The sequence below is a fragment of the Giraffa tippelskirchi genome, chromosome 8 (assembly GCF_054371585.1).
Source record: "Giraffa tippelskirchi isolate mGirTip1 chromosome 8, T2T-mGirTip1v1.2.pri, whole genome shotgun sequence".
Lineage (NCBI taxonomy): Eukaryota > Metazoa > Chordata > Mammalia > Artiodactyla > Giraffidae > Giraffa > Giraffa tippelskirchi.
Genome location: NC_137282.1, coordinates 146,902,450 through 146,920,585, shown reverse-complemented (window position 1 = coordinate 146,920,585; position 18,136 = coordinate 146,902,450). Strand labels below are relative to the sequence as shown.

At 39.7% G+C, this 18,136-nt stretch overlaps 1 protein-coding gene across 4 annotated transcripts in view; it reads right to left on the bottom strand.

Annotated features, from left to right (window-relative positions):
* DCDC2 (doublecortin domain containing 2) overlaps positions 1 to 18,136 on the bottom strand; it is a 136,920-nt gene that overhangs the window by 12,812 nt on the left and 105,972 nt on the right. For all 4 annotated transcript variants that reach the window (XM_081522199.1, XM_081522201.1, XM_081522198.1 and 1 more), the window contains one exon: positions 8,735 to 8,835. In XM_081522199.1, coding sequence (XP_081378325.1) covers positions 8,735 to 8,835 — 101 coding nt within the window. The remainder of the gene's footprint in view (positions 1 to 8,734; positions 8,836 to 18,136) is intronic.

Sequence of the window (18,136 nt, the reverse complement as noted above, 5' to 3'; positions counted from 1 at the left end):
TTCCTTTGTCCTTGGAATTCTCCAAGCAAGAATACTGGAGTGGGTTGCCATTTCCTCCTCCAGGGGATCTTCCCGACCCAGGGATTGAACCTGTGTCTCGCGTCTCCTGCATTGGTAGGCCGATTCTTTACCACCGAGCCACCTGGGAAGCCTTTATTTTAATCTATCAGTCCTGAATATTCATCGGAAGGACTGATGCTGAAGCTGAAACTCCAGTACTTTGGCCACTCCTTGCAAAGAAATGACTCACTGGAAAAGACCCTGATGCTGGGAAGGATTGCAGGCAGGAGGAGAAGGGGACGACAGAGGATGAAATGGTTGGATGGCATCACCGACTTGATGGACATGAGCTGGAGCAAGTTCCAGGAGTTGGTGATGGACAGGGAAGCCTGGTGTGCTACAGTCCATGGGGTCGCAAAGAGTTGGACACGACTGAGTGACTGAACTGACTAAACTGACTGATCAAAAAGTTCATTTAGGTTTTTCCATAACCTCTTAAGGGATGAATAAACACATTTCACTGAAGTATTTTAATACATCCATTTCACTGAAATAGATGTAGGAGTCTGGTCAGAAGCAACAGCCTTCTTCATCTTTCTGTGTGTTTTATGGCATGTGAACAAGTAACAGAAACAAGCTCTCCATTGACCTTATCATCCATAAGAGAAGCTGTAAGTGACCTCTCGTTCTCTAAAAGGGACAAGACTATGTCAGTGGGCATAGTTGGACTTCAAACCTCCTATTTCTGGTGATAGCTTCTAGGTTGCAGATTCTTTAAAATGCCATTGTGTTCTATATGTATAGATGATGCATCACAAACTCAAATGCCCCCAGGGGTTGGGCAAATAACATAAATGTGTAATTCAGGACAGGTGTGAGGTAATAGGGAGTGCTGAGGCCTGTGGTAAACAGAAGAGTACCCAGGGCTTCCCTGGTGGCTCGGGGTAGAGAATCTGCCTGCCAATGTAGGAGATACGAGTTCAATTCTTGGGCTGGGAAGATCTTACATGCCACAGAGTAACTAAGCCCATGCACCACAAACATTGAGCCTGTGCTCTAGAGCCTGGGGACCACAACGACTGAGCCCATGAGTCACAACTACTGGAGCCCGTGATCCACAAGAGAAATCACCACAATGAGAAGCCCACGTATCACAGCTCGAGAGTAGGCCCTGACTTGCCACAACTAGAGAAAAACCTGTGCAGAAACAAAGATCCAGTACAGCCAAAAATGGATAAATATTTTTTAAAAAGAGAGAGAGCATACAAGGCCCACTAAGGAGATTCTCCATTGTAAGCCTTGTGCCAGCCAAAAAGATTCTCTCCTGGGAGCTTGGTTACAGGCTTCCAGTTTGTCATCCTTGGTGCAGAGTGTATGAAGACAGTTTATTTTCACAGTGATGAATTAGTGTGAAAGTGATTTCTGGTTAAACACAGCAGATTGAACAAATGTGTGGGTTTTTTTTCTTAGCTGTCTTCTGATTCCCCTCTAAAATTTAGGTAAGGGAAATTTTTAAAGGGATGAACCTCTAGGGACACAGGAGCCTGAAAATGAAGTAACAGCCCCCAAACCTGGGAAACCGTCAAGCCAGTGGATATGGGGACGATAACAGCAGAACCGAGGAAGCTAAATTTGAGTCTGTAGGAAGGGAGGGAGAGCCAAGAAGCAAGCTCTGCATGTTGAAAAGAACTAGAAGGTATTGGAGGCGCCATCCTTCTCTGAAAGAAGAGGCATAAAGTGTAACTAGAAACAGGTGGATTGGCTTAGAGTCTTTAAAAGAAGGAGGTAGACTTCCAAGATACCCTTTCTACCCTGGAGAAATAAAGGAGGCTTATTCTTTAAAGATGTTGAACCATAAAGAGGCTGGACTTAAGCATAGTGAGAACAAAGGCACCAAACTGAAACGCAGAAGAATAAACCTCTCTACTTAAACAGTCTTTACTTAAGGTATCCATGCTTCCTTCCCATAGTCAGATCCCAAAATGCTCACAGCCAAGCTTACACCATCACGACAAGAGATTGAAAGATTTCACTTAACAGAAACAGACCAACCCAAAGGAATAACACAGATATTGAAAGCTGGAGATATGCCAATGAAATATAACAAAATCAACCACTAGAGTGAAAGTTCATTAGCTTGATGACCTCTGCCAGTGCACACAGAGTTCCCTAAACTAAACAGAGTTTAGTTGCTTCACTCTAAACTGTAACCAAACATCCACCTTCATGTCAAATATATTGCAATTTTTAAAAAGTCTAACCAGACAGCCAAGGAGAACCTCTAACATGGAAACAGAGATCATGAAGTTAGAAAGAAATAAGAGGGGAAAAAAAGAAACAAACATAGTTCAGGAAAAGAAAGTTTAAAATAATAGATTAATCCTTGGAGAGAGAAGGGAAGATATCACATACATAAAACAAGAATAGGATGCTATAAAAAGGAACAGTCACAGAATATGAGAGTTCTTAAAAATTAAAAATACAATGGCTTGAAAAAAATCAATAGATGGAAAATAAACTCTGAAGCGTGTTGATTTTTTTTAAGTTGAGAAAATAGCAAAAGAAAAATCCATAAAGATATAGGAGGTCCTACACCCAAATACTTGGAGCTCCAGAAGAAAGGTAGAGAAATGGAGAGAACATTACTTAAGAAATATTTTTTTTCCAGAACTGAAAAATAAACATTTTCAGAATAAAACAGCCATTAAGTACCCAGTCCAATGAATAAAAAGACCTGCACCAAAGCACGTAACTGAAAATTTTCAGAACACCAAGAACAAAGAAAAGAGTTTAAAAGCTTCCAGAGATAGAAAAAGGATTATTTACAGAAACCCAGGAAACAGAATGCCATCAGACTTCCCAACCATTCTAGGTGAGAAGGACAGTTGAGCAACACTCTCAGGATTCTAAGAGAAGCATGTCTAACCTAGAATTTTATATCTAGTCCTGCTTACAATCAAGTTTGAGTAAAGAAAAAAAAAAAAAAAAACATTTTCAGACATGCAGAGTCTCAAAAAATGACAGTGCCTCCCGTGAAGCTTTTCCCAGGCAGCTGCTAGAGGTGAGCTCCACAAAACCAGCAAAGGTATGACCAAGAAAGAGGAAGATGCAAAACCTAATAGGGAATCCACCCACTGGAGAAGCAAAAGAACTTCCTAAAATAATGGGGCAGAAAAGTACCAGGAGAATTCTGAAAACTAGATCCAAAAAACCAACTAACCAGCCTGATGACTGAGGCAGATGACTGAAGGGCTTGAGGAAAAGACAAACTTGAGATTTATTTATTATTGTCACTGTGTACATTTGAGTACATCAAGAAGAGATCAACAGTCCTGGTAGTTTGCAGATGGCTTGGAAATAGCTACACAGATGACAAACTAATCAAATGAAAACTTAGAAAACTAAGTAAAATTTTTTTTAATAAAATATAGGCAATTACTAAAATAGGGAGGAGGAAAAAATATTACACGAGAAAGAAAAAGTGACTATCCTATATGGCTCAGCTAAAATAATACTTCCAGAGTAAAAATAATGTGCAGATAGAATACTGATTTGGAAAAAAAAAAATTGTTATAAAACTAGAATGTAAAGAAAGGAGAAAGGTGTGTGTGTGAATATGGCCTGATTTGGTGGGGGGAGGGGGAGGCAGGGGTTGGTAAGATATCTAAATAATCATCTTCCATCATCATTACAGGTAAAATTAATAAATAATATCTAAATTTGAAAAGTAAAATAAGGTATTTAAGATGTCACCAATTAAAAGGATCTCCATTATGTTATATGTCTTAGAATTTTTAAAATGCCAATTAAACTATGACATGTCATCACTTGTAAGGCTCAAAGATCTCAGAGCTATTAAAATAGAGTGGAGAGAACATGTGGTTTAGAAACATAGCCATGTATTCCACGAGAAATAGCTAATAGCTCAAATCAGATCTGTAGAGTACGAATCCAGGTGGGAAAGGCTGGGACAAGTGGTTGCTATTTTTGTCATAATTTTTGTTAGATTGGTTGATTTTTTAGAAGAGTAATATGCAACTTTGTTATTAAGGATTTATTAAGTTTTAAATCAATCAATAACAAAATGGTATATATCAAAACTCCAATTTAAAAAAAAAAAAGCTTTCACTGCTCCTGTTTTCATGATGCTGGCTTAAATGTCATTTAAAGAAACTATTTACCATTAAAAAAAAAAATCTTGCAATTCTCATTTTATTACTGGTTTTAGTTGCTAAGTTGTGTCCAACTCTTGCAACCCCATGGACTATAGCCTGCCAGGCTCTCTGTCCATGGGATTCTCTAGGCACAAATACTGGAGTGGGTTGCCATTTTCTTACTTAAAATCTACTACAAATGGATGGAAAATGCTGTAAAACAATCCAAGATCACTCTGAAGTTACTATCTACGTTTTCTGTTCTCTTTTCTCAAATGGCACAAAATACAAAATATAATTGCTTCTCGCCTATTCTCCTACCTGATCTTTACCAACTAGAGACAGTTTACTTATCTATAATGGAACAGTCTCATTTCTTGCCTCTTTAGCTTGGAAAAGCATCAGTTTATAAATGGAGCATATTGACACATACGTCATCAGTGCTAGGGTACACAACCACAGATATTGGTTAATCAGGCACTTGCTTCACTGCTTATGGGAAGCCAGATTGATTTGCAATGTGCATGCAAAAGAATTATTTTTTAAAAGAGTGTTTTATTCTTATGAGACCTAAACTCTTCCCTGAGAAAAGAAATTGGTTTTGGCCTCCCCAAATCCATGAAAGAATGTGATATTCCTCAGTTTCCCACAGGTTTGGCAGTATTAGATCCAGGATTGTTAACTTGTCTCTAAAAAAAAGTTAGGCATCCAGACCTTGGGACAGAGCTCAAACATGGTTTTAGCTGAAATTAGTACACAACGCCTCATTACACACACTTAAACACACAAAGACAAAGCCAGATGGGATGTAGATGCTGCGAGAGATCTAAAATTTTACCATACTCAACAAGCTGACACATTAGCCTGCCATCCTTCATGGATGCTGGCAGAAGACAAGAGACTGCTGGCTCAGAGACAAAGGACTTTACTGCTCACAGCAACAGCAGTAGGCAGAGGATTGGCATTTGTACCTACTGCCCAAGGCTCCGTTCCCACAGGGCATTGTGAAGGGGGCGATACACATGGTGGCTTGCATTACAGCAGAAGAACCCCAAGCTTAGGGAATCCGAATCATATTTTTCCAAATATTTTTATTGTGATGAAACAAACATAACATAAAAATTTACCATTTTAACTAGTCTTCAGCATATAATTCAATGGCTGCTGCTGCTGCTAAGTCACTTCAGTCGTGTCCAACTCTGTGCGACCCCATAGATGGCAGCACACCAGGCTCCTCTGTCCCTGGGACTCTCCAGGCAAGAACACTGGAGTGGGTTGCCATTTCCTTCTCCAATGCATGAAAATGAAAAGCAAAAGTGAAGTCACTCAGTCGTGTCCAACTCTTAGCGACTCCATGGACTACCCTAGCCTACCAGGCTCCTCTGTCCATGGGATTTTCCAGGCAAGAGTACTGGAGTGGGTTGCCATTTCCTTCTCCCATTTCAATGGCTCCGCATCTTTTATAATTGATAGTAAACCTGCCTGACCTTTGCACTATAGGGTGGTATTATCTTTATTAAACTGAACTATAAACAAACCTAGCCTTTGCTCCACACCAGAATTTTTTAATCTCAGTACTGTTGACATTTTGGACTGGATACTTCGTTGTTGTGAGGACAGTCAGGTTGTGAGAAATTACAAGATACTGAGCAGATTCCTTGCACACTACCTACTAGAGGTCAGTAGCACTCGATCATTTATAATGATCAAAAATGTGCCCAGAAATCGCCAAATATCCCCTTGGAAGCAAATCACCTTCAGTTGAGAATGACTGTTCCAGAGGAAGTCACTATCTGTGTTTGGAGGCTGTTCACTAGGCAAATATCCTTGATAAAGCAGTCCCGAACAAAGGCAATCTGTGCCTCTACTCACAAAACATGCAAAAACACCAGAGATCCATGGTGAACTGCCTTTCAACAGAGGCCTTAATCCTTACTTCTGAAATTAGATCTGTTTTTCAGACATGTATAAAGTACTTGGTCAATTTGCACTTGATATTTACATACACACACACACACACACACACATTTACACACACACACACACCCTTCTTCATGGTCTTTTGACTAAAGTTACAACACGAACCATTGAGACGATGAGAAACAAGTCCAAAGAAATTAAGCAGGTATGGCCCGAAAGGAAATATGCTGCTATGCTGCGCTCGGTCGTGTCCAAATCTTTAAGACCTCATAGACTGTAGCCCGCCAGGCTCCTCTGTCCATGGGGATTCTCCAGGGAAGAATACTGGAGTGGGTTGCCATGCCCTCCTCCAAGGGCACTTCGCAAACCAGGAATCAAACCCAGGTCTCCCTCACTGCAGGGAGATTCTTTACCGTCTGAGCCACCAGGGAAGCCCAAGAATACTGGAGTGGGTAGCCTATCCGTTCTCCAGGGAATCTTCCCAACCCAGGAATTGAACCGGCGTCTCCTGCATTGCAGGTGGATTATTTACCAGCTGAGTTACCAGGGAGGTCCCAAAAGGAAATAGCTGAGCCCAGGAGTATATGATGGACATTTCCTTTCTTATGCAAGAATTTTTTTTCCCTTCCTTGGGTTAATAATTGACTTTCTGCAGGGAGGAGGGCATTTAATACTCTTCCCCCAGATCACTTCTATGCTTTGAAGTTAGACCTGGATACAAATCCCAGTTTTTCTAGACCGGAGTTCGATCCTTATGCAGGGAAGATCCCCTGGAGAAGAAAATAGCAACCCACTCCAGTATTCTTGCCTGAAAAATCCCATGGACAGAGGAGCCTGGCAGGCTACAGTACATGGGGTTGCAAAGAGTCAGACACAATGGAATGACTAACACTTCCACTTTTTTCTTTTCTGTTCTTACTTATGATCAGTTTTACACTAATGTCTCCACACTCTCACTTGGTTTTTCACAATATTTACGACATAGCTGCTTAGAGCAAAGATCTATGGAGCAAAGATCACCAGGCCACAGAGAGAATGACTTTAAGACCTGACTTCGTAAGCATCTCATGCCAACCCCCTGAGCTAGACAATCCTAGCTCCATTACCAATAGGTTCAAAGAAATACCTAAATAGGTCAAAACCTACTCTGACCTTTTGTTACCTGGTTTTCTTTTTTTCAAACTGACATCAATTTGTTGAATTGATAAATAAATGCCAGCCTTTAGCAATCTGTTTAATTAGTCTCTCTTGCATACTTGTATTTTAATAGGCTAGCATTCTTGTGTCAAATAAGAAATCAAGCTCTGCAGACTCCAAGGCTGTTCAATTATTATCGAGATCAATTCCCCCTGCATCCCCTCCTCTTTCCGGTGATCATCCAAGTCACAAGTAAAGAAATACCTATCGCAGATTACAAAACTTAAGTGATTAACAGAGAGATCTCCCTTCCATAATAATGCTATGACTTTCCCTTGATATTTGGCATTTTTGAGACTCTGGAATATAAATTAGTCTTGGTTCCCACTGCTATTAGGTGTTGTACATACGTGATGATTCCTCTTCTTTGTCTTAAAATATAATATTTAATTATAGCTTCACCGAAGACTGAAAATCCCAGTTTCCCTCAGGGAAAATATACCTACAACTGGAGTTTATGAAAAATTGTTAGTTGCAGCTAATCCTGGGTAATAAATTGGATTTTGGAAATCTGTGTGATTTTTAACACACTAAGCTTTTCATCAGGAAAGCGACGCTTCAGAAAATGCTTGTGGAATAATCAGGCAGTAACTTCACTGCTGCAATGTTAAGACAAATACAACTGAGAACATCATCTATGGAATTTGTTGGATTGTGAAATTTGCTCTTTGAAAAGGAAACATCACATAATAGTCAGAGAACAAGTGGCAATTTCTGGTGATTTTGTATTCCCTTGAGCCTGGGATTATGAATTCCCCCTCCTCACTTAAATTCCAATCCTCCACTTAGAATTGTAAGGAACCTGACTGAATTGTATAAAAACGCCTAAATGACTTTTATTTCTTGTGTCATTTAGCCAGAATGAATACTACTTAGTCTCTTCTCTAAGCACATGTGTGTACACACACACACACACACACACACACACACACACACACACACACACACACACACACACACACACACTCTTCTACAGCACAGTGTTCCACTGGCTAAAAAAGAAAATCAATACACATTTAGCAAATATTTGAGCTGCATTTATGTAAGCAATTCCTTCACGAAAAACAAATTCCAACCATAGCCATTTCAAGGACCCCAAAGGAGAAAAGACAATAGCACTTTCAAACTGCTGTTCTAAATGGAGGACTTTTTTTTCTAGATAAAACCCCGAAGCCAATACTCTTTTGTATCAAAACTTCTCCCTGTTTCTGACTCCAACCCCCCTCATTCTTCAGGGCTGTTTATTAAAGATTTACCACTTTCTGTAACAAAGACTGTCCTAACGGCTCCTCTTTGTAGGGATACTAGGAAAAACGGAAGGTGTTTTATTTTAAGGGCATTCAGTCACATAGCTACCACCTGAGAAGGTTTAACTTATATCTGCATGAGAACAGCCTCCCACAAAACTTGAAAGAAAGTGGCGGTCATCGGTCCACACGTCTTTTTAAAGGCACGGTGGCTACCTGGTCCACTGGAATCTCAACTCGAGTGTCTTCATCTTCTTGGACTTCAGCTGCCCCCCGCGTTTCTGATCTCTCCTCTCCAGCTTTGAAAACGCCTTCGTCTATAATTTGAGACACATACACAGTGAAAATCAAAATCCAATTGTGACATCATGTGGCTGAATGTTGAAATTACAATCAAATTCCTAATGAAGATTCCTTTTTATAGGTATTCTGGTTCCCCTTGTATTGGCAAGATTTTTGTAGCCCCCAATTCTTCTAGATTTTCACTGGGTAAAGGTTCAGTGACCAAAACAAAGCTGACCCAGAGGAGCAGTCCCAGGCCCCCTCTCACCTTCTGGTACTGATTAAAACACCACAATCCTGCACAGATATTTAGAAGGGCAAGATTTCCCACCTATTATCTCTTTTCTCTCCTCCTAGCCATGAAGCAATGATGATGCTTAGTGCTTGAAAGTACTACTTTTAGCAATTTGCCTTTCCCAAAACAATGCTATACACTGAAAATAATATATTAGAATAATTCTCTCCATTCTGAGTAACATCAAAAATAATTTTATTGCAACAGAATCAGAGCTAACTCCGTATCTCACACAAATAAATCTTTTATTTTGCAGGTTTCCACAGGATTTTCACAACATATGTCTTAAAATCCTTAACCATAAAACATAACCCAAATCTTTAAGAAGTTAGGTTAAGCTCCTTTGATTTGATCTCCTATGGAAAGCAATAAGGACTGTTCTCCATATTTGAAATCATTTTAACGTCTTCCCTCTGTCTTTTCTTCTCCAGGCCAAGTAATCGAAGAATCACAGGACCGTTCGTCATTCTGTCTATCTGTTTGCCTCAGGACAGGTCTAATGCTTCAGTCATTCTCACGGATGTTTTCTCTGCCCGGTCATTTAAAATCTCCAGGGATGGAGATCCCACCTCCTTCTCTGATAATCTATCGCAGCATGAGATTACCCTTACAGTCTAGAAGATGTTTTCATCTTTTGTCTTAAAACCCCTTCTACTTCTCACATGGAAACTTGTCTCTCAGAGCACAAATGTTTAACACATTCCACACAATAATATTTCATACTGTTCAAGTTGTGAAGTCCCTCTTCATAAAGCATAAAATACAACTTCACATTCGCTGAGGCTCAATTATATGTGAGACACAATAGGAGCCAACGTGACCATATAAGATATAAATGAGATTTAGATTTCTTTCAAGTTGCTTACAGACTAATGAGCAGACAGAAATATATACACATCATCAATAAAGTGCCCTGATGTAAGAGGAATAAGGTCTATAATAGAGCCCTGTGGAAGCTTAGGAGGTACTGCTGCTGCTAAGTCGCTTCAGTCATGTCCGACTCTGTGCGACCCCATAGACGGCAGCCCACCAGGCTCCCCCGTCCCTGGGATTCTCCAGGCAAGAATACTGGAGTGGGTTGCCATTTCCTTCTTCAGTGCATGAAGGGGAAAAGTGAAAGTGAAGTCGCTCTTCGTGTCCGACTCTTAGCGACCCCATGGACTGTAGCCTACCAGGCTCCTCCGTCCATGGGATTTTCCAGGCAAGAGTACTGGAGTGGGGTGCCATCGCCTTCTCCGATAGGAGGTACAGTCAAGTGAAAAAGGAAGAAAGGAAGGGCGAGAGGAAATATAACCAAACTCAAGTCCTTTTCATTTCTCCTGGAGAAACCATTTTCCTTTTTAATTACTTCTCTACTATCCTTTTTAAAAACCAGGAATAACAGAGCTGTTCTCAAAGCTGATTAGACATGTTAGATTAATTCACATAGATTAATTCCTTTTTTATTGAAGTATAGTTAATTTACAATGGTGTGTTAGTTTCAAGTATACAAGAAAGTGATTCAGTTACACACACACACACACACATATATATTCTTTTCCATATTTTTCCATTGTAGGTTATTATAACATATTGAATATAGTTCCCTGTGCTATACATAGGTCCCTGTTGTTTATCTATTTTAAAGATCAGTTCAGTTCAGTTCAGTCGCTCAGTCATGTCTGACTCTTTGCGACCCCATGGACTACAACATGCCAGGTTTCCCTGTCTATCACCAACTCCCAGGGCTTGCTCCAGCTCATGTCCATCGAGTCAGTGATGCCATCCAACCATCTCATCCTCTGTCATCCCCTTCTCCTCCTGCCTTCAATCTTTCCCAGCATTAGGGTCTTTTCTAAAGAATCAGTTCTTCGCATCAGGTGGCCAAAGTATAGGAGCTTCAGTTTCAGCATCAGTCCTTCCAGTAAATATTCAGGACAATTTCCTTTAGGATTGACTGGTTTGATCTCCTTGCAGTGACCAATACTATTTTATACATAGTAGTGTATATATGCTAATCTCAAACTCCTAATTTATCTCCCCCTACCCAGTTGCTATCCTCTTTGGTAAGCATAAGTCTGCTGTTTTTTTGTGTGTGTGTCTGTGAGTCTGTTTCTGTTTTGTAAATAAATTCATTTGGATCATATTTTAGGTTCCACATATAAGTGCTATCACGTGATATTTGTCTTTCTCTGTCTGACTTAATTGGTCTAATGGTTATGTCCTGACTCCATTGAATCCTATGACTGAAAATGTAGATCCAAAATGAAATTACAGCTCAGCATATCAGAAGAAAGAATACAGAAAAACAAAACAGAAAATGGGGTGATGTTCTCATGTACTGATGTTTAGCCTGGAGTAAATGGAAAAAGTTTTGGTCACAAGCTCAATAAAGCAATTCTTGAGCTAAGAAAAGTACAGGGAAGGACACTTCAAGGGGTAAGGAAAATAGCTTATAATTATTCTGTCCGAAAAGAAGAGAAGTGAAAGGGAGTAATCCAAGTCTATAAAATCGGAGTCAACAAGGAGAGGCTAAGCGGATATTTGTCTCTCCATCAAATTCTGGAACACAAAACTCAATGAAATAATAAATACTACATTGATGGTAGAAGATATTAATTAAATGAAAGAAAAATAAATTCCCCTTTACTCACGTGTGGAGTTCATAATTCTGAGAATGTGCAGAGGCAAAATAAACTAATTCCAAATAGAGCTGCACATTTTATCAAACGTTATCTCCAAAATGGTTTAAAAAGAAAAGTTCAGTGTGTTTGACATTCCTTTCTGCCTTCTGAATTACTTTAAAAGACAACAATCATAGTAATCCACACAATGTCCTTTGAAGACAGGTGCTGGTCCCGGTAGACTATGACCTATGTCCATGACTTTTGGGGATGACATATTTGCATCCAAGTGTTGCACTTGCTTCCAAAGAGACCACAAAGAGAAACCTACAGATACTAAAGATGTATAGTGTTGATGCTCACATTCAATGAAATGTTTAACTGTATCCGAGCAGAGCTCTGGACGGCTTGCAGATGTGTTTTAGGATAAACATTTCACAGGAAAAGAATGAGATCAATAATAACAAATAACATGGAAAGGGCACTGGAATGGAAAAATGGCAACCATGAGGACAGAAACAGCAAGGAGCCAAGTCAACAAAGCTCAGCATTGTGTACAGTGACAAAAACACAGAACACAAAGGTAAAGGTGTTTGGTTGAGGTGTGGTGTGGGATTTGTTCATCACCGAATGGAGATGTGCAAGCCACCTCCTTCAGTAGCACGGAGCAAGAAAGGAACGTTGGAAATAAATAAACAGTGATGGAAAAAAGAGCAGCGAGAAAGTTACTTTATGGTAAGAAAAAGGACTTGAATTTTTATTAAAAATGTTATGTGAAATTTAAAATAGAGGAATACAAATTTCTAGCAGAAATTTTTTAAATAGAATTTTCTGATTATAGATTATTTAATATGCATGCATGCATTTTAGAAAACTTGAGAGATGAAGGAAATAAACATCCCATGACCCAGAGATTCTCTCCCCTACCTCACACATGTTCACACACACACACACACACTCATAAAACTGAGATCCTAATGTATATATAATTTCAAAAGATTTTTTTACTTTAAAACCATGTCATGAGTATTTCTCATGTCAGTAAATGTTATTGGAACACATAATAAATTGATGGGTCCATACTGTAATTAATGGATGATGAACCTGGATTCTTGCATATTCCCATACTTAGAAAAGCAATAAAACCATTAACTAAGTAAGCTATCTGTTCCTCAAAAATAGCACTGACCTTCTACCAAGATGAGTGCTAGATTGAACATACCCCTTTGTCAAAATCACATATGTACTGTCCTCCCTCTTTACCACTTTAGAACAGTTCTCAGAGCTCTCAGAGTCTACCTCCCAGGTTAAAATCCTCAGACTGGCTCAAATATAATTCTCCGTTTCTTTCTTAGATTGACTACTGACTAATTTTTTTTCATGGAAACTACTATGTTTTTTTCTATATGAACATACCTGTGATAAAGTTTAATTTCTATCAATAAATTAGGCACAAGAGAATACGTGAATTTCCAGCACCACTATTCTTTTTTTAGTATTTTATTTTTATTTATTGATTTGGCTGCACCAGATCTTAGTTGTGGCATGTGGGATCTAGATCCCGGACCAGGGATTGAACCCAGCCCCCTGCATTGGAAACATGGATGTCTTAGCCACTGGGCTACCAGGCAAGTCCCTGGCATCACTACTCTTGCACTTTGGGGCCACTATTAAGTAAGATAAGGGTTCCTTTGAACACAAGCACTGCAGTACCTCTACAGTCCATCTGGTAACCAAGAGGGTTACTGAAGTGTTTAAAGAGTGGGATAAGCTGGACAAAGGGCTGATTCACCTCCTGGGCAGGAAGAGGTAGGAGGGCGTGAGATTTCATCATGCTTCTCAGAACAGCATGCAATTTAAAACTTATGAATTGTTTGTTTCTGGAGTTTTTCATTTAGTATTTTCCAACCATGGTTGACTGTGGGTGACTGAAACTGCAGAAAGCAAAACCACAGATAAAGGGAAACTACTGTACTTTATTCAGGGCCAAACTGGATGTTCAAAAATATGATGAACATTCATGATGAGTGTTCAAAGGCATGTGAATATTCAATGTGAAAGTTCAAGAGCAGGCCTGAAAACTAGAAAATTAAAAATAACACCAAAGAATTGCCAACAAGGCCAAAATACAATGGTAAAGAATTAGAATGATACAGTATGTTCCCCTTCTGTCAGTGCCACAGTAAAAAGGAACTAAAATGGGGCAGATGGGGGGGATAAGTTGGGAGATTGGGACTGACATATACACACTACTACAGATATACATATATATATATACACATAATAGATAATTAATAAGAACCTACTTATAGCACAGGGAACTCTATACTCTTAATGATCTATATGGAAAAGTGAAGTCGCTCAGTCGTGTCCGACTCTTTGCGACCCCGTGGACTGTAGCCCGCCAGGCTCCTCCATCCATGAGATCCTCCAGGCAAGAATACTGGAGTGGGTTGCCATTTCCTTCTCCAGGCGATCTTCCCCACCCAGGGATCGAACCCAGGTCTCCCACATTGCAGGCAGACGCTTTAGCCTCTGAGCCACCAGGGAAGCCCCTTATATGGAAAAAGAACCTAAAAAAAAAAGTGAATATATGTTTAACTGATTTACTTAGCTATATACCTGAGACTAACATATAACACTGTAAATCAAATATGCTCCAGTAAAAATGAATTTGAAAAACAGAAAATCACAAAAAAGGCTACTAAACACACACCCCATGGAAGAAGGCAAACATAAAACATTAAAAACTTATCTGCTTGCAAGGATAGATAACCTAAGAAATTTAAAGTTTTTGCAAAAATATTAAGTTTTTCATCAAGGGCGGTATTATGCAAGCACTTCAAAACCTAACTACTTTCCCTTTATTATGACTGCTCATTTAAACTTGCGCAGTAAAGTTAGATCATAATGGCAACCATTATGTGCAATGATTGTATAGGTATTGCTACCAATATCTCAGATGTCCTAACCACAACTCATTAAGGGTAGGTGCTACCTAGGGTCAGCTTCCCAGCTCGCTCAGTGGTAAAGAATCTGCCTGCCAATGCAGAAGATGCAGGTTCTACCCCTGGATTGAGAAGATGCCCTGGGGAAGGAAATGGCAAGCCACTCCAGTATTCTTGGCTGGAAAATTCCATGGACAGAGGAGCCTGGCGGGCTACACTCCATGGGGTCGCGGAGTCAGACATGCCTGAGAGACTGAGCATACATGCTGCCGAGAGTAAGGGGTTTAGCCTTTAATGGGACAGACGATTACTTTTATTGTCCCTCAGGATTTACGTAAAAACAGGAATTTAGTCTTAGTCCATCCCAACATCAACAAGTGCCCCTTTTTGTCATATGCCGCACACCTATGAAATTTTGGTGCACCAATAATCATCTTACCCACATTCAAGATTTCTTCTAACCCTTATTACAAGCTTTAACATAATTTTCAACTGCTCATGTGCCAAAGACTCTCTAATCTATATCAGCCTCTTCATGGATCCCCAAGTTCATATATCCAATTACCTAACTTGACAACTCACCGTGGATGTCTAATGGGCATCTCAACCTTAACGTGGTCATAAGAGGACTCTGGGTCCCGAGCCTAAACTGTTCATCCTCTATATTCCTCATCCCTTAACATAGCACCACCACTCAATCCCAAACCTGGGAATTCTTCTTATTTCCATCTTGCTTTCACTCCCTATATCCATTCTATTCTAGCCCTGTCAATTCAACCTCCTTTTAAATACACCCCAAATATGTGAATATTATTTCCAGCTCCACTATCAACTTGGTTCAATCACCACTATCGGTTGGAGGGGCTATTACAACAGCTTACAAAGTAGTGTCCCTCTGCTTCTTCTCTTGCTTTCCTCTAGATTATTCTCCACACAGTAGTCAAGTAATATTAACAGATGACAAAAATTACTAAGAAACTCTCTAACACTTTCCAACATACATAGAATCCAAGTTCCTTACCATGGTTTACAGAGAAGTAATCTGGTCCTGAACTCCCTTTTAGACTTCATTTCATACCAGTTTCTCTTTGCCCATTAAATTCCAGGTACATTTTGTTTCTCCAACAGCAAACTCATTGCTACCTTATGCCTTTGTTGTTTTTACACCTTCTACCTGGAATGTTCTTTCCTGCCTTTATCCATGATTAGCTGTTCCTTCTCATTCAGATCTCAGGGAAACCTGCCTTGTACCAATTCAAGTTATTCACCACAATGCTGTTTTAACTCTCTCACTAGCATTTATTACTAGCTGGTATTTTTCTCGTTGATTTGGTGTTTTAGTGTTTCTCGGTCTCCACCAAAGTGTAGGCTCCAAGAGCGCAGGCACCACACCCTACTGTTAGCTGTTCTGTACCTAGCATAGACGAGAGCTCGGCACACAGGAGTTCAAAAGGTATTTGTTGAAAGAATGAAGAGCAAGGACTCAAAAATATTTGCTGCATGGAGACAGAATATAAAGACAGTACAATGTAAAAGCCACTAGCCTGGTCCATTAATTCTTCATGTTGTTACAGGGTTTTTGCCCCAGTCTGGCCACACTTGGCACCATAGCAGTTAAATGAGAAGGAGAGGGATAGAGGAAAGTGAACAGAAAGAAGACTGGCATAAAAGCCACACAGGGATCAATGCAAATGAGGCTACGTGTGGTGGGCAAAATAATATGCTCCCCAAGATCTCTCCACCCTAATCTTCAGAAACTGAGTAAGTCACTTCGTGTAGCAGAGGTGAATAAAGGTTGCAGATAGATAACTGTTGCAAATTAGCTGACCTTGAGATGGGGAGATTATCCTAGATTATCCATGTGGACCCAATGTCATCACAAAGGCCCATGGAGGTGAAGGAGAGTGGCGGGGGATCAGTGTCAGCTGAAGGACCGTGGAGCCATTGCTGGCCTGGAAGATGGAAGGAGGCCATAAACCAGGGAATTGCAGCCAACCCCTCCAAACTAGCAAAGGGCAAGAAGAGAAAGTTTCCTCTTAGAGACTCTAGAAGGACTAAGTCCTTGCCAACACCGTGATTACAGCCCAGTGAGGACCATTTTGGAAATTCTGAGCTCCAGAATGGTAAGATGATAAGCTTGTATGTTGTTTCAAGCCACCATGTTTGGGGATGTGTGTTACAGCTGTAACAGGCAACTAATACACCAACGGCTCAAAAATAATGATCTAGAAAGAAGAGCGGGGGCAAGAGCTTTCACAAATCGGCTTTCTGACTCCTGCAGACACCTGCTGAGGGAGGGCAGACACCCCGTTCCTCTTGCTGTGAAGGCACTGGTTAAAAAAAAACCTCCTGCAAGTGTGCAGCCTTCTATTTTCCTTCTCTGTTATTACCTCCATCTCTCACTCCCCTACAATGTACAAAAAAACACCCACCCCAAGATACCCACACATCTGCCAGAAAGGAGAAAAGGGATTTGATTTTTTTAAAGTCCTCCCCTACCCTAAAATCTTCATTATAAAAGCCATTTGCTAACAAACTAAAGAGCAAGGATAAATTTGATACACAATACTGCTTTCATTCAATTACTACACTGAGGATCAAATTCAATGCTTGGATGCACACTACACCGAAATTCAGCTCTAATCTTTTTCCTCTGAATCATGAATAGACATTTTAGTGTACATTACACAGCAAAGCAATAACAAACACTCTAGTAAAAATAAAAATGCTCCTCAATTATTTTTCACTTATCCCTTATGAATTTTATTGCCTAAAAAATGAAAGCAGAGCTGCTGAGGTAGGGCAGTCATGTCATCACCATGTAGTTTGTAATAAATATGAATCTGTTTCCCCTACAGAAATGGGATACAAATGTTTTTGCATTTTAAGCCTTTCTGCAACTACAGTGGCAGAAATGAAAGCATTTCCTTATTTCAGTGCATCAGTATTTAGTTTAGTAACATTTCAGTATTTTAATATGTTAAAACTATTAATGTTAAGTAAGAAAAGTGACCAAATAATCAATGAATGATACGTTCATGTAATTGGTGATAATCAGTATTCAAGCCCAATAATCTTGTTTAAGGCTCCTCTTGTGGCTCAGTGGTAAAGAATCCACCTGCAATGCAGGTTCAATCCCTGGGTTGAGAAGACCCCCTGGAGTAGGAAATGGCAACCCACTCCAGAATTCTTGCCTGGGAAGTTGCATGGACAGAGGAGCCTGGAAAGCTACAGTCCATGGTGTCACAAAAGAGTCAGACACACCTTGGCAACTAAACAACAACAAAAATCTTGTTTAAAGGATATTTTCTCATCAAATTTATTAAAAATTCTTTTAAAATTGTATTATAAACTATAATTGAATGTGTTCAGTATTTGAAACTGATTGGAACTTATCAGGACAAATAAAAAGAAAAATAACAAAATAATGGTCAGTTTTAAATAGTTTCTGGAAATACTAGATATCTATTCAGTGGAAGCTCTATAAGTA